This window comes from Rhipicephalus sanguineus, chromosome 2 (assembly GCF_013339695.2).
Source record: "Rhipicephalus sanguineus isolate Rsan-2018 chromosome 2, BIME_Rsan_1.4, whole genome shotgun sequence".
Lineage (NCBI taxonomy): Eukaryota > Metazoa > Arthropoda > Arachnida > Ixodida > Ixodidae > Rhipicephalus > Rhipicephalus sanguineus.
In genome coordinates this window covers 41,095,565-41,118,500 of record NC_051177.1, presented here as the reverse complement: position 1 = coordinate 41,118,500, position 22,936 = coordinate 41,095,565, and the positions used below count along the sequence as shown (strand labels likewise).

Below are 22,936 nucleotides of genomic sequence, written 5' to 3'. Positions count from 1 at the left end.
TTCAAGGCTGGCTTTACCGTACACACAGCGTTTACGCGAAGAAGCCCGCTTTATTGGCTCTTTCTGTATACCTGGGTTCATTCGTTTTCGGGTTTTATGTTTTTACGGCGGAGCATTTAAGCTTTTCGTTTTCACTCCCAGGACAATTGCGCCGATTTGTCCGGCGTGGTACGCAATAACTCTGATGGGCGAGAGAACGAGTAGAGAGAGAGAGAGAGAGAAAGAGAGAGATAGAACGAAAGAGAGGAATCCTTGGCGAAAAAAATTCTTGACGATGCTGGATTCGAATCCGCGTACCCACGATCCGAAGACGAGCATCGTAACCACTCGCCCCTCCAGGCACGCTAGCAGAGCATAACACAGCCTTGTATCGGCAGGGCATCTCCCCTCCATAGAAGTAGACCAATTGAGGCAGTTGGGGGCCCTCAAAGTGGAGCAGTGCTGTCTTCGATTGTCCGAGCATGTGGGCTCGCACGATGCGAACTCCATGTGTGCGTACCCGAAGATTTGCTAGAAGCTCTTTTTCGCTGGTGCCCGCGTCGATGCCGTGCACGACACCTTTAGACAGGTCTTTGGGTGTTGGCAGGTATACCTTCACAGGGTGGGGCCGTTCCTGGAAGGTGAGGCTCGTAATTTTCACGAGTGTAGCCGCCGTAGCTTCGAGAGGGGTGCTCACGATGATGACGTTCGACCCGCGTCTCAGGCGTACGATGAAGTCTTCCCCCTTGCACTCTGACGCCCGCCCAGTGGCTTGGATGATCGCCTTGGCCACCTGATGGGAACGCAGTTCTCGAACGATCAGGTCTGGGCTCGGGCGAATTATGACCTTCAGGTCAGCGCGCGGGAGCGGTGGCGCGCGTTGGCGGGGCCTACTCCGTGCGTCTGCGTTGTCGGGAACTTCTTCGGCGTGCTCGCACTGCTCACCGGTGGCTGACGTCCGGGTCGGGCTACCTCTGACAGCGTGGTTTTCGATGTAGAAGTGCGCTCGCCCGGTTTTTGTTCGCCAGAGATTTGTTGCTTTCGCAGGCGGCGTTGCCGATGAAGGGAGACGACCGTTTGCCATTGAGATTCTTGATGCTTGAGCTGTTCCGATAATACGGGAGACAGCCCAGGCAAGGTCTCGTCCAGTGGGGGTCTCTGTTGAGTCTTGGGCGCATTTTCCATATTTTCTGTGGTGTTTGGTAGAAGGGCGATGTTGTCCGGGTTTCGGGTGATCGCAGCGACCAGGGTTGGGTTGCCTCTGCGGCTCACAAATGACGCATCGGACGCCTGCGGGTCTCCGTCGCACCGGCGTTTGGTGTAAGGCCTAACCTTCCCGTCGGCAACGCCGAACGAGTTGGGGCTCTTGTTGCTCGAAAAAAATTCGACTCGCCAAAAAATTTTGGTTCGATTGAGTAGCCTGAACGTTTACGATGGCGTTCTACTCATCTCAGTGGCGTCGGGGAATTTTAACTGCTCGGGAAGTTCAACAGTCGCGGAGACGACGCGACGAACACAGCACCACCGCCACCATCTTGACATGCCACCAGCCGACAAGGCAGTTCTGCCCCACCTGCCGAACCCCCGGACACCGACCAGACGTCTGCCACAACCCAACGGCTCGAGCATGCGACGTTTGCAACCTTCCAAACCCAGAAGCCGGTCACACCTGCGTTCCGAAGTGCGCCCTCTGCGGAGGGCACCATCTCACAGCCGCAAAAGAATGTGAAAACAAACTAAAGCGCATTGAGATCTGGCGAAAACCTGCCATCACTGAGCCGCCAAGTGCCCACAGATCTCCGCCAGCTTCCAGTTCGAGATGTAAGTCCCACTCACGCCTACAACCCAGGCCTCAATCCCAGTCACCCAAACGACGATCAAGGTCGATGCCCCAGCACCAGAGGCAGGCAGCAGCCACCGCAGCACCCGATATGACAACGGGTTCCCGCAGCACCAACAGAATAGGGTAGCCTCCCCCGCGAGGATCGACGCCAAAAGACAGGGTAAGCCGGACAGCTTCCCACTTACACCAAAACCAACAGCCTCCACCATCCGCAAAATTCAAACAGGAACTCACGAGCATAAGCACTCAGGTACAAACACTCGCACAAGAAAACAGACAGCTCAAAGAACCAGTGACACAATTCGCACAAAAGCCACAGGAAACAGTGCCACACCAAGCCATCACTGACATGCACCACCACGTCGAGGCCACCCACACCCATATGCAAGCCTTCATGGACGGCATACGCACTCCCCCTCCCCCCAGCTGGGACAACTCACAAAGACTGCACTTAACGGCACACAGGCAGCAGTTGCAGAAATAGAAGCACCTAACGACATCAAGGCCAAAGACAAGACTCAACACACAGAACTACGCAAGAGACTACGACAGAACCTCCACAAGATAACTTCTACGACAGGGTCAAACCAAATATCCCAGACTCAGACTCAAACAAAACCAATCTGGTAGGGGTGTGCGAATATTCGAAAATTTCGAATAACGAATCGAATAGCATTCTATTCGATTCGGTACTCGAATCGAATAGTACATACTCAAAATACCGAATATTTTTCGAATAGTTTTCGAATAATTAGCGCCGACGGGAGAACCCCAAAACAATGAAACTTTGGAATAGTTAAAGGCAGTTCTTCTTCTTTTAATCTCTAAATTACCAGCATGCATGCAGCCCAAGCTTTTACGAAACTACCGACGCTATATTGATTACCGGATGAAGGCGTTTTTTTTTTTTATGAAAGCTCCATACTCGCTCAGTTTTTACTATGCTGCCCCTGCATCGCATTAATCAGTTCCTGTCTTCATCTTGTAAGAACTGAAGGTGCACCTGCATTCAGCTTCATGAATAGCAATAGATGCAAGGGGTGTGTTTGCGTAAATTGTTTTTGCAGATACAGCTTTCAACATCGATGTCTACATGCCTTCAGTGCCGAGGACCATGTTGCGATGGCAGGTTTATGTGTTTCATTACCGCCTTAGCTTTATGCGTAGTCTTCGGCTCAAAATTGTTTAGATATTATGTCTCAATGTCTCAGTTTTATTTAAAAGCAGGCGACAAAGCATCTGCAGTCACTGCTTTATTTCAACCTACAGTTAGAAAATATTTCGAAGGTTGTGGTCGCTGCTGTATACGAGCTTACCTCAGATTTCATAACTGTGGTATTTTGTGTCTGTTAAAAGTAAGCGCAACGCTCTTTGGTGAAAGTTCGTGAATATTTCTTTCAAAAAAAGAAAAAAAGACGCTGCGGAGTTCTAGGACCGTTTTGAGAATGGTTGTCTTACTATTCGAAAACTATTCGAAAAGTATTCGATTAGTATTCGTATTCGATTCGGTGTCATCACTATTCGATTCGTATTCGATTCGGTTCCAATATTCACTATTCGCACACCCCTACAATCTGGTCTAAACATGCCTATACCATGCAAGCAAGTCACAGAAAACTTAGAATCTGGCAATGGAACTGCCGCGGGTACACAAGGAAAAAAAAAAGCATGCTGACACAACTGATCGCTCAATCTTCAAGGCCACCAAGGGTCATCGCCCTACAAGAGATCGGTACCCGACCAACACTTCAGGGATATGAAGCATACCACTCGAGTCAAGATTGCAAGTGGAAGGTAGCCACGCTTGTGGATAAAAACATCACAACTATACAACATAAACTGGAGAACAATATAGACGTACTGCATGTACTCCTTGCAGTCGTCTACAAAGGCAACCAGAAACAAAGTGCCTTCATCTTAAACATCTATAGCCCCCCACATCAAAGGCGGGCTATCATTGCCAAACTCTTCAGAGACATCCTTTCTCTCGCCAAAGAGAACCCACTAGTCATTAGGGTCGACTTCGACGCGCGGAACATGCTATGGGAATACCAGAGGAGTGACTGGAAAGGCCTCCAGCTAGAGACAATGATGGAATTGTGTCAACTCATGCTCATCACAGACCCAAGCACACCGACAAGGGAGGGAAAAAGCGCACTGCACGGGCCTGACTTTTCGTCCTAGGCCCGGCCCGGGCCCGCTTTATGAAGCTCGAGCCCAGCCCAGGCCCGTGGTTCCAAGCCCGGGCCCGGCCCGGGTACACTCTAGCCCGGGCCTGCAAGAGGATATTAGTTGTTGATGATGATGATTAATCATGCCTTGCGCTTTGTAGCGGGCGATCAGACGGAAAATCCGGTGTGTACATGCATCGAAATGTTGCTTTGCCCGCGGTGGTAGCTCAGCGGTTAAGCTCTTTCGCTGTTAAGTCCTAGGACGCGGGTGCGATTCCCGCGGCCACGGCGGCCGCATTTTGATGAGGGCGAAATGCAAGAACACCCGTTTCTTCTTTCACCATTTCATCTTTAGGTGCACGTTAAAGAACTTCAGGTAGTCGAAATTAATCCGGTCCTCACTACGGTGTGCCTCGTAATCATATCGTGGTTTTGGCACGTAATAGCAAGGAATATAAATGAAATGTTGCCTATATGGCACATGTCAAGTCCTTAGAAAGATCCAAACTAACTGGTATCGTACCGAGGAAACAAGTTAACGAGCGAGAACACTCGCACATAGTTTCACTCATAGGCGTGCGCACAGGGGGGGGGGGGGTCAGGGGGGGCGGCCGCCCCCCCTAATCACCTAAGAGCGGGACGCGAAATCTCTCCCGTACATTGACCCTTCTAGTCACCTAAGAGAGAGGGGGGGGGCGAGAAATATGCCCCATACATTGACTTAGTAGGGTGGGGGGGCGCTGCAATGACCCTTGCCCCCCCCCCCTAATGGGGAACCCTGCGCACGCCTATGGTTTCACTTTCTTACCAGCAATGCGGTCGGTGGCATCGGCGCACTCGTCGGCCATCCGGGGGATTCCTTGGCCCTGTCGATTGGGCCGCAACTAAAACAAGTTCAAGATTACAATCGGAAACATTCGTTGTAGGCGTTAGTTGACCGTCGCGAGGCTGTTCGTTCGACGAAGTTCCCGCCTGAAGCAGACGATCCGCATACAGGAGCAGCGGCTGCTGCAGCGCGGTTGAGAGCGGAGTCCCCGCTCTGACGTCACACGAGAGAGGGCGCCACTCCAAGATCTCAAGGCCAATAGAAGCAACAGTCCCGTCAGTGAGCGGGCTGCCGCAAGCACGCGTCAGCATCAGCCCAATTGCGTCCACTGAAGACAAAGCTGCGAAGCTAAGGGCAGCGAACTAATTCACGGCACATGCATTGATCACGTCTTCACCAATTTCAATATCCACCCACTGCACCAAGATCCCCTCACGGTTCACTTCAGCGACCACAAAGCCATCCTCATCAAAGCAAAGTGCACAGCTCAAGTACTGGATGCTGCTCAATAAAGACCTTCGTTAACCGTTTCACCTTCGTCTACATCGTTAATAACACCGTTAATAACGATCCGACGTCGGTAGCATGCCCAACGAACGCCAACGGAACGCAATCGTGAAAGTGCTCCGGCTTCGCATCGCCTCATGGTCCCCAAGCTTTAGCGGGACATGGTGTAATTTTTTTAACAAATAACCGATCTCGCTAGTATGCCGGGAAAGTAGAGGTGTGCACGGGCTCCGGGTGGCCCGAAAGCCCGAGCCCGACCCGGCCCGCGGGCCGGGCTCGGGCGGGCCGACGTATCTTCACCTCGGGCCCGGGCTGGGCTCGGGCTACTTGGAGTTTTATCGGGCCGGGCTCGGCCCGGCGCAAAGCCCGACTCAAGCCCGAAATATAGAGAATGAGCGGGAATTGTTTTCCAGCACGCATACAGCGCCTTTTCCGCGACCGCCCTTTACCGCTTTTCCTTTTTAGCGACAGTGGTGAGAATGTAGCAGTTACAAAAGATGACCTCTCCGATTATCTCTCTATGGGATCGCCCTCCTGTCCATCTGAACTTTTAGTCTTCTGGAAAAACAAGCAGCAGATATATCCCAAGCTTGCCAGGCTGGCAAAAAGATATTAGCAATTCCGGCGACGAGTGCAGTCAGCGAACGTAACTTCAGTTCGGCGAGCTACATAATGCAAAAGCGCCTCACTTCGTTGAAGCCGGAATCATTAGACTGCTTGCTGTTTTTGCACGACAATTCGTAATCTGTGTAATAGAGGCTATATGCACAATAAAATGCCAAATTACCGGAAAACGATGTTTTGTTCTCGCAGCGAACCTTCAAAAAGCCGGGCCGGGCCGGGCCCGGGATTGTGTTTTCGTACGTCGGGCCGGGCCGGGAGGGCTCGCAGCCCTTTGCCGTCGGGCTCGGGCGGGCCTTCGACAAAGTCAGCGGGCCCGGGCCGGGCTCGGACTCGGAAATACGGCCCGTGCACAGCTCTACGGGAAAGACGCTGACGCAAGTGTTTCCATGCGCAAGGGCGTCCGCAGAACTTTTTGCAGTGGAGTGCATCCGCAAGGGGGCGAAGGGAGGGGGGGGGGGGGGGCATTTAGCGCTAGCGGCCTTTCTTTCACTGACGGGTGACATGACAGGTAAGATTAGTCGATAGTGTGTAACGTGCGAAATTGAATGGCAATCCTGAAGGCCAGGACCTGAGTGTGCTAATCAAGCTGTATACGGCATAGAAAAATATTATCCGAAGTTCCAAGGGAGGCAGTCGCCCCCACCCCCCCCTTGCACCCCCTCCGGACGCCAATGTGCATGAATATGAATATGATGCTTCACCAATCTCGCGTGCTCCTTGCTCTTTATATTTTGCTAAAACAGTGCACTGCTCAAGAATTGGCTGCACAACCGAATTCTTTGCAGCGCTGGGCTAGATGCATGCGCACAGAGCGGGCACGCATGCTGTCTCAGCCGGCCGTTCTAGCATCGACCTATTTGGCTAATATAGCATAGCCCGCAAGTGTATTGAATCTTGCACACAACGGCGTAGGTGCAGTCAACAAAAAAGCTTTCTGTGTTTAACAGCGGAGCTCTAAATGGCACATGTGCATGATATTGCGGCGTCCGTCCACGAACAGAAAGAAAACAACGTGACCTCCTCCGAGCGAGCGATGACGCCACTACATCACGTCATATGATGACGTCATCAACTGATAACGTATATAGATGGGTCAAAGGTGGGTCGATCTCGGAGGCAATGCAAGACCAAGCACGTGAGACGCAGAAATCTTCAGTGGAGCGGCATGCATTTCGTACGTGTTTCGCCACGCCATTCGAGTGTTGGCGCTGCGCTGGCGCGGTCGTGCATGACAAGTATGGGTCCACCGCTCATTGCCAGAACGCCCGAGGAGCAGCGCGCTTATGACAGGGATGGGAGTGCGCCCGTCAGCTTCGCTGACCCCCACCTTCACAGAGGGGAACAGCTCCAACTTTTTTAACAGCGGAGTTGTATGTGCCAGCCGTGGGTTGTAACCCGCGAACAGAAAATTATCATCATTATGAACCGGCACGCGCTATCTTAGTCCTCTTCTTAATCTTCTGCTTCGCTTCCATAACGCCTGGTGGGATTTTTCCGGCGTGAGATGGAATAACTCTGATGGATGAGAGGTCGAGTAGAGAGATGAGAAAGAAAGAACGAACGAAATAGATAGAAAGAAAGAGCAAGAGAGAAATTCTTGGCGAGAAAAGTGTCTTGACGAGGCGGGACCTCGAACCCGCGTATACCATGTGCGCCGGACTTAAAATCACCGGCGGCGGCGCGGCGCGGTTGGGGGGGGGGGGGGGTTACGGCCGCTCCCGGGAGAGAAGCGGTTTTTGGTCAGTTTGTCGTATCAGTGGTCCGAGCGCGAAGCAGTGAGATCACGGCGCTCACAGCGCGTAGAAGGTATACGAGCCGTTCGCTGGGGGATGTCTGCCGAAATAGCGCGCGTAGCGCTCTCGACCGCGCCCTTATAGTCAAAGTTCACATATATCTGCTCGAGTTACGCAGTCCCTCTCCCCAGACACCCCTTCCTGCTCCTTCACCCAGCAAATGACGGGCGGGGCGTTTCTTTCTGCTTGAGGAGTTTCCTTCTGCAATCGACAGCAGGCCTCGCACGTGCATGGTTGAAGTTCCGTGTGACGGAGATGGCCAGCTTGTGCTCGCCAGCTTTTACTCGCGGGTGGAACATACAATGCGCGGACCGATGTTATCGATTTAGTGTTTATACGGAACATGACGGCGACGGTGAAAACCTGTCCTCAGTGTCCATACAATTGCTAACGCAATAAACAATAAACAAAAAACCGTCGAAGCGGGCTCGTCTTTTTCCTGGAAAGCTGCATCATCTCCGCTGTAAAGGGTGCGTCCGTTGGAACAATAATATAATCCGGCGCCTTTTCCAATGGTTTCGTTCTCGCCTTCAATACCCTTCTTACAGGGGACACCTCCTCGCCACTTATTTCTTCATAAAGCACGCGTACAATGTCAGCACTAAGCGTTGAACCTATCATGATTTCGCGCTTGTCGGCTAGTCTTATCTCTACATGCGCGGTCGCAAACGCACAAAATGGAGCGATATCAGTTAATCGCGCACGAAAGTCGTGCGAAAGAAGCAAGAGCGGGCGGGCGGCTGCATAGCAAAGCAATGTGGGAGACAATTCACAACTGTTATTTGTCTTATATGGAGCAGTCGAGAGTATGTACCCTGACGATGTCACGTGAATCACTGTTCTGGCATCACGAAGTGCACCAATAGACAAGAAACGCCAAGAGAGAATAACGCTTCGTTGATTTTGTTTTTTGTTGTATTTTCAGAGGCTGTTAGGGGCCCATTATAAAAACAGGGCGTGCAAACACGGACACAGGAGAGTAGTCAAGACACCAGAAACGCCGCTAACAACTGAAAAATCACACAGCGGCGTAACCGAAGGTAGACACAAATATTTATCTGCGCATTCCCACGTAAGAGGCCATACCTATCAATCAAGTGCGAGTAGTGGTCTACGTGAGAGATAGCTGTTCACTCTTTCGACTTTTCTCTTATGTCCGTGTTTCCACGTCATGTCTTCTTAACATATATCTACCAACTAGCTCAGCTATATTCTAAGTTTGCCATTCTCTTTACTTCTGTATTTATTTATCGATTCACTCGAGTAAGAATGAAAGAAAAAAAGTGTACTAACGCACCGATATATATATATATATATATATATATATATATATATATATATATATATTGTGAAAGACTTCGTACTACAATATCGGAGAAACAAATATTTATTTTACCCTGACAGTTTCGGCTGGAGGACCAGCCTTCTTCAAAGGATATATATATATATATATATATATATATATATATATATATATATATATATATATATATATATATATATATATATATATATATATATATATATATATATATATATATATATATATATATATATATATATATATATATATTACTTATCTATTTTATTTATTTATGCACAGTGTACTATAGGTACAACACTCCAAGAATATGATATCCAGCGAGTTGGGTCGTCGCCCTTTAAGGCTGGAGGACGCGGCAGCCTTAAGGTAAGGCAATACTCCTGACATTTCTGGAGAGAAAAAAAAAGATGCTACAACTTCTGGGGAGCCATTCTCGATGGGTTCATCCAAAGGAGATGTCCACAGTTCATTTCGGCAGAGCGCATTCAGTGATTCGAAAAAGCGGTGAACCGTGATGTCACCTCGCTCTTGACCACGTGCCGCAACGAACCCGCCAGCAGATTCCTAGCGTAAGAACAGAGTGGACGAAATGCACAGAAACGGGAACTTTTCAAGTCTGAAATTTGCATATGAATGTGTCCCAGATGTTTGAGAACGATGCAGGGAATGCGTACTGACCTTACAGCTGCGTTACCAAAATCGATGGCTAACACGATCAAAAGACATGTGCACCAAAAATCGGATCTTTGAGGGCTGCGTTCGCTGCATTGAAGCGCATTCCGTCCCTATCATTTGTGTCGAGAGTGTTTTAAAGCTTCGTGATGTCATGATGGCGCTAGGAGAATGGGGAGGTGTGAAAAGCGGCCTCGGAAACCGGTCCCCAAAGTGCGCCGATGCCGCAAGGGGCGCTGTACGCAGGGGCGCGTGGCGTTGAGCAGACGATGTATACAGCGCAGCCTTGCTAGCGTGCGACGAACTTGGCTCGCGCTATTTTTTGCGTGTTACACTTTCCAACGCTAATCGTTTTTGCTCAGCAAGTGCACTAATAAAGGGTTGATTGATCTCCTACTTTCAAAAACAGCGTTCGTATGCATTATCATGTAGCAGGCTGCATACCGAGTAACACTGCGCGCGCCAGTAATATCGCTCGAGGCACTTCGGGCGCGCCACTTTTAAGCACAGTGTTATTATCTTCCTTTTGCGCTTGTGTCGAGCCCTTTTACAAATTGCAATTACGCATCACTGCAACATACTGAAGTCATTTTCAATGCTTATTCACACTGTTAAAACCTTACCTGCTCTCGTACTTGGACCCATTACTATTCACTTGCTTCTGGTCAAAACGTCATCATGATCGACGTTTTGAAAACGTACACATGACAGTCATGTGTACGTTTCGCTGGCAGAGGTGAAAAAATTAGTTGCAAAGAAAACACATTCGTACACGAAGCAAGTTTATTTTAACTGTGCAATAAAAAGTTTTCTACAGAACACAGGGCTAAGCCCACTTGGCTTTCCTTTCTTCCTCCTTTTGGTTGACTCCTTTTAAAAAGTGCACCCGACTTACGCAATAAAAGCGTGCAACAGATCGCGTTAACGTAATGCTATGCTCACTGCATGCCAACCTGTGACGTTTGCCCGATCTTTTGCCACATGTCTGCAACGGACTGTGCGTGGCGGCGAAGTGTGCTAAAATGTGGTCAGCTTGTCCTCAACCGACTAAATCATGTCGTACGGCACGCCTGATAGATAAAGGAGTCCACCATGGTCCTACTGCACGCGCCAGCAGATTTAGGGTCCCATTGTCTTTGGTGATGAGGCAAGCTGCTTTGCAAGGTTCACTGATGCAAAGAATCTGCTTAGTTGTCACATAGCCCGCGATCTAATTGACAAGGCGGACACCACTTCTTCAGCTTCAGCTCTCGGTATCGCGCGAGCCCACTTCTCAAACAGCTCCTTTTTTCCCTCTTTTTTTTTTTGCACACCTCTGCTTGGAACAAAGATGCTTTTTCTATGGACGACCTGTACCTGGGGCTGTGCGAATAGTCAATTTTGAACCGAATCGAATACTAATTGAATACTGTTCGAATAATGTTCGAATAATGTTCGAAAAAGTGAACAATTTTCAAAACAGTTCTATATTTCAGCAATATTTTATATGGAACAAACAGTCACAAACATTAAGAAAGGAACATTACTTTAACTTTAACCGGCAAAAAAATGCCACAGTTATGTAAACTGAGGTAAGCTCGTATAAGCATGCAGTGACAGCCTACGAGATATTTTTAAGTGTACGTTGATATGCAGCCGTTCCTTCAAAATTCAAGGCGGTACTTTGTCGCCAAATTTTAAATAAAATTGAGACATAGAAATCAAACGATGTTTGATGAATCAACCTCAGGAACCTCATCATGAGCATAGCAGATTGAGGACACTATCGCTTGGCGACACTAAAGTTTTAAATAGAAGCACCTTCATCTGTGATTAGTACGGTATCGATAGCCCCGTGAAAAATTCGGCTGCATGCATCCAACAGTTAAATCCAACAGTTAAAACAAGAAAAGCGCTGCCTCGATGTCGATGTTCTAATGTGTTGCACTTTTGGGGTTTTTCCACCGGTCTAATTATTCGAAAAATATTCGGCATTTCGAATATGTCCTATTTGATTCGAGTACCAGATTGAATAGAACACCATTCGATTTGTTATTCGAGCTTTTCGAACTTTCACAGACCCTTTGTACCCGAAGTTGCAGTCAGGAATGAAGCAAGAAGGCTCAGCTTTCTTCTTCGCTTTATACGGCATTATCCTCACAGCTCAAAAATCCATAATCCATGTGCAATAAAAACCACGTGAAAGCTGAAAAAAACGACGCCGCGCTGCCGAGCGCTAGGCTCCATTCGGCTAAAATGTGCGTCAGCGGCGGCTGACCCATGCAGCGCCCCTTCCACCAGCGCCCCTTGCGGCATCGGCGCGCAGAGGGACCCCGCCCTAACCCCGTCTGGCAAGGGAAACGCGCTGCGCTCAGCACACCTCCCCATTCTAGCCACCCTAATGGCGCTGCAGAACAAGAACCGGAAACAGGGGGCGCGCTTCTCGCCGAGCTCCCGCTATTCAGCGGCCGCTGAAATGGACAGTTCATTACATGGATACATCGAGAAGAGCTCCTCCGGCGAAGTGCTGTATTTTATTTCCAGATTCCCCATTCGAATATTAAAAGAAAAGACTAACGGCGGCGCGCCGCAATTATTGCGCGGCGGCGGCGGCGCGAGCGGCGTGACCAAAAACAGGCGAGCGTCGTAACCACTCAACTCTCCAGACACGCTAGCAGAGCATAGCATGACCTTGTATAGTATATAATATACCAATTAGGGGGAGGGAAAGGGAAATGAGGATGATAGATGTGAGGGTGGTGAGGAGGGAAAGGAGGAGGGGAGATAGTAAGTCATAACATAGAAACGAAGAGAAATAGAGAGAAAGAAAAGAGGGGAAGAAATACAGAAAGAGAAAGAAAGGCAGAGAATTAAAAAGGGAGAGAAATATATAGAAGAGAAGAGAAAGAGATAGAAAGAAAGAGGAAACGAGAAAAGAAATTTAAGGGAAGAAAGAGAGACAATTCAAGGTAGAAGAAGCGAGAAACAGAAAGAAATATATAGAACGAGAAAGAAAGAAATACAATTATAAACAGACACGAAAAGGCACAGTAAAAATTGAAAGAGAGAAAAAGAAAGAAATTTGATGAAGATAAGAAAGAGAAAAATAAAAATAAACAAAGAAGGCCGCCCAGCTCCGCGCAAGCTTGGCACGATTAGTGCGAAGCTTACTTAATTTTTTGCTCACGCTTTCCTTTTCTTTTTCTTTCTTTATTTGCGACATAAACTTGCTCTTAAGGCTTAATATTTGTTGTGTACATTTGTATTAAATGTGCGCCGTTAGGCCGGTGTTGTGTATGAAGTGAAGACGCGTCTTGTGGAATGTGTTGTCATGTATCCATCGGCCATAACTGCTTGTATCACTGTAGCGAAGGCGAGCTTGCAGGAAATGGAGTCGTGAGTCGGAACGGTCACACTTTTCATTCTTGCTGCCTTTCTTGTCGCAAAGTTTCAAATGAGCTGTATGGTCCCATGCGAGCAACGTTTTATTTTAAATTATGCTTGATTTGATTACAGACAACTGAAGTCTGAAACACTTAGGGACAGCTTCGCTGAAAATTGGGCTGCGATTATGTAATGACGCACAACGGTAATTATTTTTAAAAATAGTTTTTGAATTCGCTAGGTACTGCATGTGATGCACCGCGAGTTGCTTGCTATTTTACCATTCGTACTTGGGCCGTTACGCAAATTTTTTGTATTATTTCTAATGTGCTGTAATAAATAATGCGACTGCAGTATTTTTCTTTCATAAAGGTTCCGCATCGACTTTTTTCCACTTTTTTATTTGTACTATCGAATGTGCTGCATGTTTATGCACGGGCCACTGGCGTTTTTCTTTTTTTAACATAGAAAGTGCTTAAGCACACAAGGAAAAAGGTAAAAGAAAGGATAAAATAGCGGCCAGCACTACGTGCTCACGCACCAGCTTGTATACACACATACACGAACGCGCGCGCGGACAGGCATCCGTTGACGACAGCCGCGCCAAACCAAGGAAACTACAGAATAGCCTTCGAGACTGCCAACAACTTCGTGACGCCAATCTCTTTGTAAAAACAAACTGCTGACAATAAAAAGAATAAATAATGCTCATTATGTTATAACTTCTGCTTTTGTGTAAAACTTGTGTTTACTTTGCGAATATTCATGTTGTATATTTAAAAAATGTTATTTAAAGAATGTTGTTGGACATCGCCACCGTAACAGCGCTGCGGGGCAAACCGGTGACGTAGTGATCACCCGATCGGTGGCGTGTTTTCCGATTGGCCAAGATCTCGTGGTCTCATGTCGGGTGCATCAGCGAGTCTCCGGAAACACCGACATGTATCTTTAAAAACTGCTGGTTAAATTAGTAATCGTTTTCAAGAGATCCTTCCACAGCGCGGGATCCTCAAGCAAACGATGCGATGGATCCCACGTCCACGTCAGATATCGATGGTGCGTACCATTGGCACTCAATACGTCCGTGGGACATGGCCTATTGCTGAACGCGAGCACGTAGTGTGTTTCGTGGAGAAAAGCGAAGTGTTTCAAAGTTTTTGCTCGCTGTCCACCCTGCTAGTCTTGCTTATTCTCGCCTGGTGTCCTGGGACAACCTCTGCTTAACTCGCACGCGTTACTCAATGTATGCTCGTCCTCTTACGTCATTGTTTTCGTTCGGCGCTTTCGTTTCGTTTACTTGCCTGTAGGTTGAAGTCTGTGCAATAAACTTTTATTTGGGAAACTGTGATGTTGAAGCTTGGATGAAAACCTGCGTGTCAGAAAGCTATGCCGACCGAGGGCTGGAAGTGACTGTTTTGAGCGCATCCGTTGCGCGCACCGAGTTCGACGTGAGAAATAAGGAAACAGTATTGTCCCGTGTGCCCAGAGAAAATAAAGTTCGCAGTACACGTTTTTGTCGACGAACTTGGGAATTTAAGGTGCCATTGCGTAAGACAGCGATGTACTTTGTGCTTGACGTAACATTAGCGCGTTGTAATCGACTGGGAAACGCTACAGGTGGCATTCTCGATGGGTCACCACTTTCGGAGTAATCACCTTTACTGCGCAGCCGTCGGCTGGTTACACAAGAAATATATGACAGTAGAAAGCGCGTCACCTTGCACACATGTCTTCGTCACTTCTAAGGTCGTTGCTTATCTGCTTATCTGCGATGATAAAAGGGGCAGTGGGAAGTTCGTGACCTCGAAGAATGCTTGTTCATAAAACGAGGTCATGCTTAAGCGAAAGTGTCGCCATAAAGACTAGTCTCGAATTCTAAAGTTAAGCTTTGAGTGCCCATAATGTTACAAGAGGTGAAAAATTCCTGAACAGGGTGTGTCGCTAGAGCAAACGTTTCGACAAGCGGACTTCTTTTCTTCAGGGCTGCAACTGCTTTCCTTAGCGCGTGTATGTGTATGATTCGTACTCTCTACTCTGGCTGAAACAAAGCAGGAGGAGAGGGCAACAGCGAAAACGTGGGTAGGCGGCCTCTCCTTTTCCCCCTACCCCGTTCACAAATTTTTCCATCTCTTCATGCTTCCATCTTCCCCATGCACACCATAATGTTACAAACAATTCGTTTCCTAGCCTCGATTTACTTGCGTGTCTTTTTTTGAGTAATTATGCTCGAACAATGCCTTTTTGTATCCCATGTTGCCTTCTTTGCTTTCATTTAGATATGTTCAACCTGATGCCCGAGTCCCTGATTGGGTCATCGGAGCTTTTCGACAATGAACTCCTGGGCCTGCCCGTGCTGCCGGATGATCCGGCACTTATGGGCATCAAAGAGGAGGACTTGGACCTCGAGTTCTTTGAAGGGGAGTCCTCTTTGGCTGATGGACTGGTGACCAACCCAAGCTCGTACCTGACGGCGAGCGATCCGGTGGTGCCTGCCACCATTCTCCAAGTGGCAGCTCCTGTTCAGGAGCCACCCAAGCGTACGCTGGTTGTGCAGCCTCAGAAGGTGTGTGTGTGTGTGTGTGTGTGTGTGTGTGGTGTGTGTGTGTGTGTGTGTGTGTGTGTGTGTGTGTGTGTGTGTGTGTGTGTGTGCGTGCTCGTCTGAAAGCTATCGGCCATAGCGTTGACAAGAACCAATGAAACCAACAGGCAGTTAAGCCAAGGAAAGCACGGGGGACGTTATTGGTTGTTTTTAACTGTAGTGTAATGATTATGACTTTAATTGAAGGCATATAAAGTGGACAAAAAAGCACCCTTTCCATCGATAGGATCCAAAACCATAACCTTCGAAATTGTTGGTTTGGACCCCACTGAAGGCAAGGGTGCTTTTTCATCTGCTTTAATTGCTTTCAATTTAGGTCATAATCATTACACTACAGTTAAAAACAACAAATAATGTCCCCTGTGCATTCCTTGGCTTAACTGCCTGTTGGTTTCATTGGTTCTGTCTAACAAAGAAACGAGCCCTTCCATTAATTCCCCTTCTTTCATAGTGTTGATAAGGCAGCATGACTTAATCTAATTCACTTTCTAGTTTGGGCCTGATTTTAACGAACACTGTTTTGTAGGGTATATTGCATGGTACTATGTTTGGACGCAGTATGTGCTTCCCTTTTCAGAAGTCTGCGTAGTCTTTAGTGGCGCTGGATATTTCATTTTCAAAGAAAGAGTGATGCTACCTGTTGCTGTAAAAGTGAAACTCTATCTCGCGTTTTTGTTCGCAGCGTTTTGTTGACAGATCCGAGCAGCGATGCTTGTACGAAGGAAGTGACGTTTTTAGTTCGGCGTCGCTTTCAAATACTTGATCCGAATTTGGTATTAAGGGGACAACATTTTTTTATGTAGCCGTCGAATGACATCATCTTCGGTGCGTATTGCCTCTTGAATCAGTTGTTGCAAAAATTTTTCTAATCCGTCATGTACAAGCGGAGTCATAGGGATTTGTCACGCACTTTAGGCCCTTTCTCTCTCCTTTCACTCTAACGAGTGCAGGGGACGCTAGGGAGGCAATGACAAAGGGGCAAGAAGCTACATCAGTGCACATCACAACCTTGAGCATTTTCTCTTTTCTTTGAACATGCTGACTCACTTTGGGTGTTATCATCAGTGTGCTAGTGTCGCTACTGTGTTATTCTAGCACACTACAGAGTGCGGCGCCAGCGTGTGGCAGCCACAGTAACTGTGGAGCACAAGAGTGCTCAAACAAGCCAACGGCTGTGTCCTCCCCTCCAATTACACTCGGGCCTGTCGATGGCGCCATTTGCCGAGTGAAGAGCGACCAATTTCTGGCAGTCTTTGATACATAATTGTAGGTTCCCTGCCACGTGTAGGGCTATAATATTTGGCTCACATGTTCACAGGAGCCTCGACTACCGATCGGCGGTGTTGTTGAACCATGTTCAGAAAGTGTTGCGGGCCTCCTTTAAACAAAATGTTAGATTGAGTTCTTTGTCTGTGATAAGTTAAAAATATTGAGTTGCTTAAACAGAAAGGCCACTTTTTCTGTGCTCCCTTAGCAGCATAGAAAATTGTATGTGCGTGCACTTCCAGTGCAAAACAGTGTTCTAGGTCAAACTTCATTAGCGCACATACTCAGAGTAGCCATTTGTAATGCTGATGTCATATAATGGAAACATTACATCAGCAGCTTGTAGTGAGTGTTTTTAATGGTGCTTCAAGAATGCATTTATAAGTGGAGGCCAGTTGCTACAATGGTTTGTTGCAAGATGTGTGGTACAATTATGAAATCACTAGTGAGCTTTGTAATGTGTACTTAGACATACACATCGATAGTGACTTGCATGCCTGCTTGAGCTGGACAGAGGCTTCGGATGGCTGACATTCCTTCATTGCGCCACTCCACAATGTGCTATGCCTTGAAAGTTCTGTTTAGAAGATGTTGGGTGCCACAGATTTGACGTGTGTTCTTTTTCCCCCTGCCCAGGTGTGCATCCCAGCAGCGACAGTAGCGAGCAATGCTGCACCTGCCACTGCTGCAGCAGCTAGTGCCCCCCGACAACAGCCGCAGAAAGTTACTGTGGTGCGGCCTTTCTCGCACCAGGCTGTGGCTCCGCGGGTGGCAACGCTGCAGCCAAACCCGATGCCTTCAGTCGCCGAGCTGCTGGCAGCCCTCAAGGAACAGCAGACACAGCAACAGCAGCGAATCAGCCGCCTCTCGCAGCTGCCCACACAGAAGGTGCCTCATTGAATCCACTCCACATCGCGAGTCTCGAAACACTTAGTAGCACAGCAAAATACACTTAAACCTCGTTATAACGAGACGGGATATAACAAAATAATAGATATAACGAGGAAATCGGTAATTCCCCTTGAAAGTTCCCCTAGAAACTAAGGTATTTAAAACCTCGTTTTAACTATGCAAAATTTGCCTTTACGGGATTTAACGAACAAATTTTGTTAGTAAATAAAATTTTGACCCAATGTTACGACAGCGCACAACGCAAATTGGAGATGGTGTGCAATGCGACAGCCGTATTTAGCAGTTCAAAACTCCCACCACGCATCCTCCGAGTTAAATAAGAGTTAGGTATTTTAACTGCAATAAAGTAGGTGCATCATTTTTCCGTTTTATCTCTGGAATGTAATTATTTTGTTGTGTACTGATGTGCGGCGAGATGCTATTTCGTCCACTGTTTGTTTTGGGTAAGTAGAGTGCATAATATTTGCAGTAAATGCCCGCTGTGGCTATAAGGAAACATTGGTTATAATGAGCAAATCACTGTGCGCCTTCAATTTCGTCACAATGAGGTTTAACTGTAGCAGTTCTGGGTAAAGCTTCAAGTTACAATATTTGTATTCAGTTTGCAATCTCGATGCCTACCGTATTTACGTGATTATAAATCAACTCAAATCAAGATCGACCCCCCAAAAGTCATACATAAAATAAAAAGGAAACAATAACGACACAAGCACATTCCATAACGGAAATTTATTTACATCAGTGACTGACAGTTCAAAAATGATGTGCACGACTTTTATGGGAGGGTTGATCATTGATAGATGAGCTGCACTTCCAACCAGCAGAGTATAATCCTGACATCGAACAACGGCTTCGTAAAAATTGAAAAAGAAAAAAGTGTTTTTGTTCAGAACAAGCCCGTGGAATAATTATATGCTACAAGTAGAGCCGAAAAGCTTAATGTTGTAACCATGCCATAGCGTGCCTGATTTCTCATTTTTCCTGCCATTACTGGTGGCAGTAGTATCATTTTCAATTGTAAGTCGACCCCCAACTTAAGATTTAAAATTTCAATAAAACAGGCCCACCTACAATCGTGTAGATACGGTAATTGGCCAGCCCAGGTGATAATGTGAAGATTCGGCTGTGTTCCTCAGAGCATAATGGATTGCATTGTGCTCTGAGGAACACAGCTGAACTGCACTGCGGTACAGTGGCGAAGCATAGAATAGAAATTGTGGAATGTTTAAATTGTTGACTTTTAACAAAATATTGTGAGTTGAAAAGGCGAGAGCAACATCAATAATTCAGTACAGTTAACAAACACGTAGCCCTAAACATCAATGCCTCTAGTTGTATGTTGCCACATTATCTGCTATAGAAGTCATGTTACAACTGGGTGGTAACATGTCATCCGCCACCGCCGGTGTCCGCAACTCCTATCGTGTGAAATAAGAAAAAATGAAACGAGAAAAAAAAATATCCAGGATTGGATGGGATTTGAACCCGGTCCCTCTACGTGGCAGTTCACTATTCTACCACAGAGCCACGTTAGTGCTTGAGACTCCTCTGCAAAAACACCCTATACAGGCATCATGTTGGGCAAGGAATCGCGTTAACCTGTGTAATATTGCGTGGCAGAAGAGTAAACCAACAACCAGTCATCACACAATGCTAATTGCGCAACGAGTGTGTGGTTTAATGCTTCCCACCCACTGCAAGGTGCTCAGCCATAATTCATCGTCATCAATCACATGCAGCATCAACAAAGTGCACATAATACCTTACAGATGTGTAGCGGGTACCTCGCTTATCCGCAGAAAGACGAATGGTGTAGTGGTTGCTTCCCTACTTCACAAAAATTATGATTTATGGTGAAATGGATACCTTGCATATGTACTTGTATTAGTTGTGTCAAGAAAGTTAAGAACGGGCTCTAAAAAGTCTGCTCTTCCAGCTTTCGCTGTGACTGTGGTGTGCGTTGCGCGCAGGCCTGGCATTTTTCTCTTTGTGGAGTTTAAGTCGTGCGTGTATGCCACTACAAACTTGACAGTCTTAGGCAGTAATTAGACGTTAAACAGAAGTTTCTGGCTGCTGGTGACCGTTGTAAGTTACTTATACAACTGTAATGCCTTCTTTTCAATCTAGTAAGTTTACCAGGCCTTAATTATTACGTTTGCAGTTCTTTGCAGTCTGTAATTTCCTTCTGGCGGTGCAGGTGCAGCAGATGCTGTTGCAACAGTTGGTGAAGGATAACAGCTGTGCCACTAATGCAACTGGCAGCATCCTTGCCTACACACCATTGTCACCTACGCCTGTGGTCGCAGCCAGTCCCCAAGGAGCTCCCCTATTGGCAGCCACTTCAGCCACTGGAATTCCCCTTGTCTTGGAAGCTGACAAGCTTAGCAGGTGTGTGTTATTGCCTTTACATTGTACTTGAAGAAGGTAAGAAGGAGGTAGAACCATGAACGAGGCTAAGAAAGGGAAATTGACGACCACCCGTATTTGTAGCATGAAACCACAAGTAATTCCACCCAGATTTCTCTGAAAGAAAGCTTCTTCCTGGTCCAGGGATCGAACCTGGGACCAACGCCTTCCCGGGGCGGTTTCTCTACCAATTAAGCTAACCTGGAAGCTGGCAAGCTAGCGTTGCTAGCTTCCTGGTTAGCTCAATAGGTAGAGCGACTGCCTCGGAAAGGTGTTGGTGCCAGGATCAATTCCCAGACCAGGATGAATTTTTCGTCAACGAAGGAGCTTTCTTTCTGAGAAATCCACGTGGCTTTCCTTGTGGCTTCATACTACAAAAACGGGTGGTTGTCAATTTCCTTTTCTTAACCCTTCCGCCACCTCGCAGGGTTCTGCAGAGCAGATTTACAATGAATGAGGCTAGTAGGTCATGTGAAATCTTCACTGTTCACTGCTAATTAAAGCTGTGCGAATAGCAAAATTTTGGGTGCGAAGCGAATTCGAATAATAAAGATTGAGTGCGAATCGAATCGAATAATTTCGAATAATTTTCGAATATTTCTCAAACATTTTTCGAATAATTCGAAGTGAAATTACAGAAAAAGTTGCAGAGAATCCCTAAGTATGTTCTTGTGAGATCGCAACATGAAAGTGTTTCTTTTCGCTAGGTTGATGAAGCGCTGGTGGGGTCATATTTCACAGTTGTCTTTCTTATCAAGTGTGAGGCAATGTAGAGGCCGAATTGTATTTATGTACATGGTTTGGTGCAACCAGAGTGTTGCCGACAACACTTTACACGTGATAGGCAGAGATGCCATTTCCTCAGCCTCTCCTCCTCTTTCAACTGCTGTGGAAGGCCAACTGATGTGGCGGACAAGGGTGTGCTCCCTTCAAGTTTGGAGTTCCAAATCTGCCAAGTAGACGTCGATATATAAGAACATCTGAAACTTTGGATGCTAAAAAGCTTCGGCGTCCGATTTTTCGGACTTCCTGCCCAAATTTCAGGTCCAAAACAGCATTAAATGAGCCCCCAACTCTGCCACATCTTTCATCTCCATGTTGGAACCAGCGTTTTCTTGAGTTAATACATTTGCGACCGTAGCGGAGCTTGAAAGGCAGCTTTGCCGCAATACGGGGGTGTGATGAGGTGAAGCATACTGAAAATCTTGGGACCACTTCCAAACGGACGTTGACTGTGTCTTAGCAAAGTTTGACCGTAACGGAGCTTAAAATGCAGCTTTTCCGCAATACCGGGGTGTGATGGAGTGAAGCATATTGAAAATCAAGGAACCACTTCCAATCGGACGTTGACTCTCTCTTGGCTAAGTTCGACCGTAACGGAGCTTGAAAGGCAGCTTTGCCGCAATACGGGGGTGTGATGAGGTGAAGCGTATTGAAAATCTAGGGATCATTTCCAACCGGACTTTGTCTCTTGGCCAAGTTCGACCGTAACTGAGCTTGAAAGGCAGCTTTGCCGCAATACCAGAATGTAATGAGGTGAAGCATATTGAAAATCTGAAGGGGTCACTTTCAACCGGACGTTGACTGCTTTTGTCTTTGGGAAGTTCGAATAGTTCGAATAGTAAAATTTCAGTGCGAATCGAATCGAATAGCAAACACTATTCGAAAAATATTCGAAATTTCGAATATTCGCACACCCCTACTGCTAATGCCACGAAGACAGAAATGCCGACCCCTACAGGTGTAGCACAATCAAGGAGTGCTCCTTCCAGATGTGATGCTAAGAGAAAATGCTGCATTAAGCTATTCTTGTTTACATTTTTGGAGTTGCGTGTTTGACAAGGAGACAAAGATTTTAGGTGCTTTTTGAAATTTGATCTTGAACTCCAGCATTGCTGGAACTGTTGTGCAAAAGATTTTAAAATCTTGTCTCAGATTTGGTATGTGCCTCTCTGCACAAAATTCAGCTTTTTATTTACTGTCGCCAACTGATTTGCCGGACCTCGCAGGGACCGCAAAATAGTCTGAAAAATCGAACAGTTCGAAAAAGTTGTTAGGACATGAAAATGACGTTTATTTAGATTAGAGCGCCCTAAAAAAATCTCCAATAATTCCCTGCTTCATGCTACGCTTGGGGATGAGCAGATTTGGTTATACAGTCGATCTCAGATATATCGAACTCGAAGGGGACCGCGAAATACCTCGATATATCGATAATTCGAAATACGAAATATGCGTATGTAAGGCTTTAATTAAAGCACTGCAGGCCTCGACACAGTTTTCTGAAATCGTAAAAAGCGCGAACATGACGATTCGCTCACATATCCTAAAGAACAAGGCGAGAACTTCTTTTGCAAGTTAGCGCACTTTATTTCGCATGAGAAAAGTCCGTCAACTTGTCTTGCTTCTTGTGCGCCGTGAATCCATCAAGTCATCGTCTATATTATATAAGCTTTCCAAATAAGTAAATTCAGCACCTTCCGCCACAACAGCGGTGATCGACGCTGAACGCTGATGCGAGCTCTGTAGCGCGGTAGAGGGTTTATCGGTGGCAACGGCGGCTGGCATCTTCAAACCGCACGGGTCCATTTCCGCAACACCGGCAACGTCAGCTATGATCTCGGCATCGATGCAGTCAGAAACAGCTACGT

The 22,936-nt window shown here is 46.9% G+C and overlaps 1 protein-coding gene across 1 annotated transcript in view; it reads left to right on the top strand.

Moving 5' to 3' along the window:
* Window positions 1–13,948: 13,948 nt before the first annotated feature.
* Window positions 13,949–22,936, top strand: part of LOC119382797 (sterol regulatory element-binding protein 1) — a 41,782-nt gene continuing 32,794 nt past the window's right edge. Inside the window, exons 1-4 of the mRNA XM_037650653.2 lie at window positions 13,949–14,158; window positions 15,379–15,665; window positions 17,604–17,855; window positions 20,077–20,267. Of these exons, the coding sequence (XP_037506581.1) occupies window positions 14,128–14,158; window positions 15,379–15,665; window positions 17,604–17,855; window positions 20,077–20,267 (761 nt within the window). The 5' untranslated portion in view covers window positions 13,949–14,127. The remainder of the gene's footprint in view (window positions 14,159–15,378; window positions 15,666–17,603; window positions 17,856–20,076; window positions 20,268–22,936) is intronic.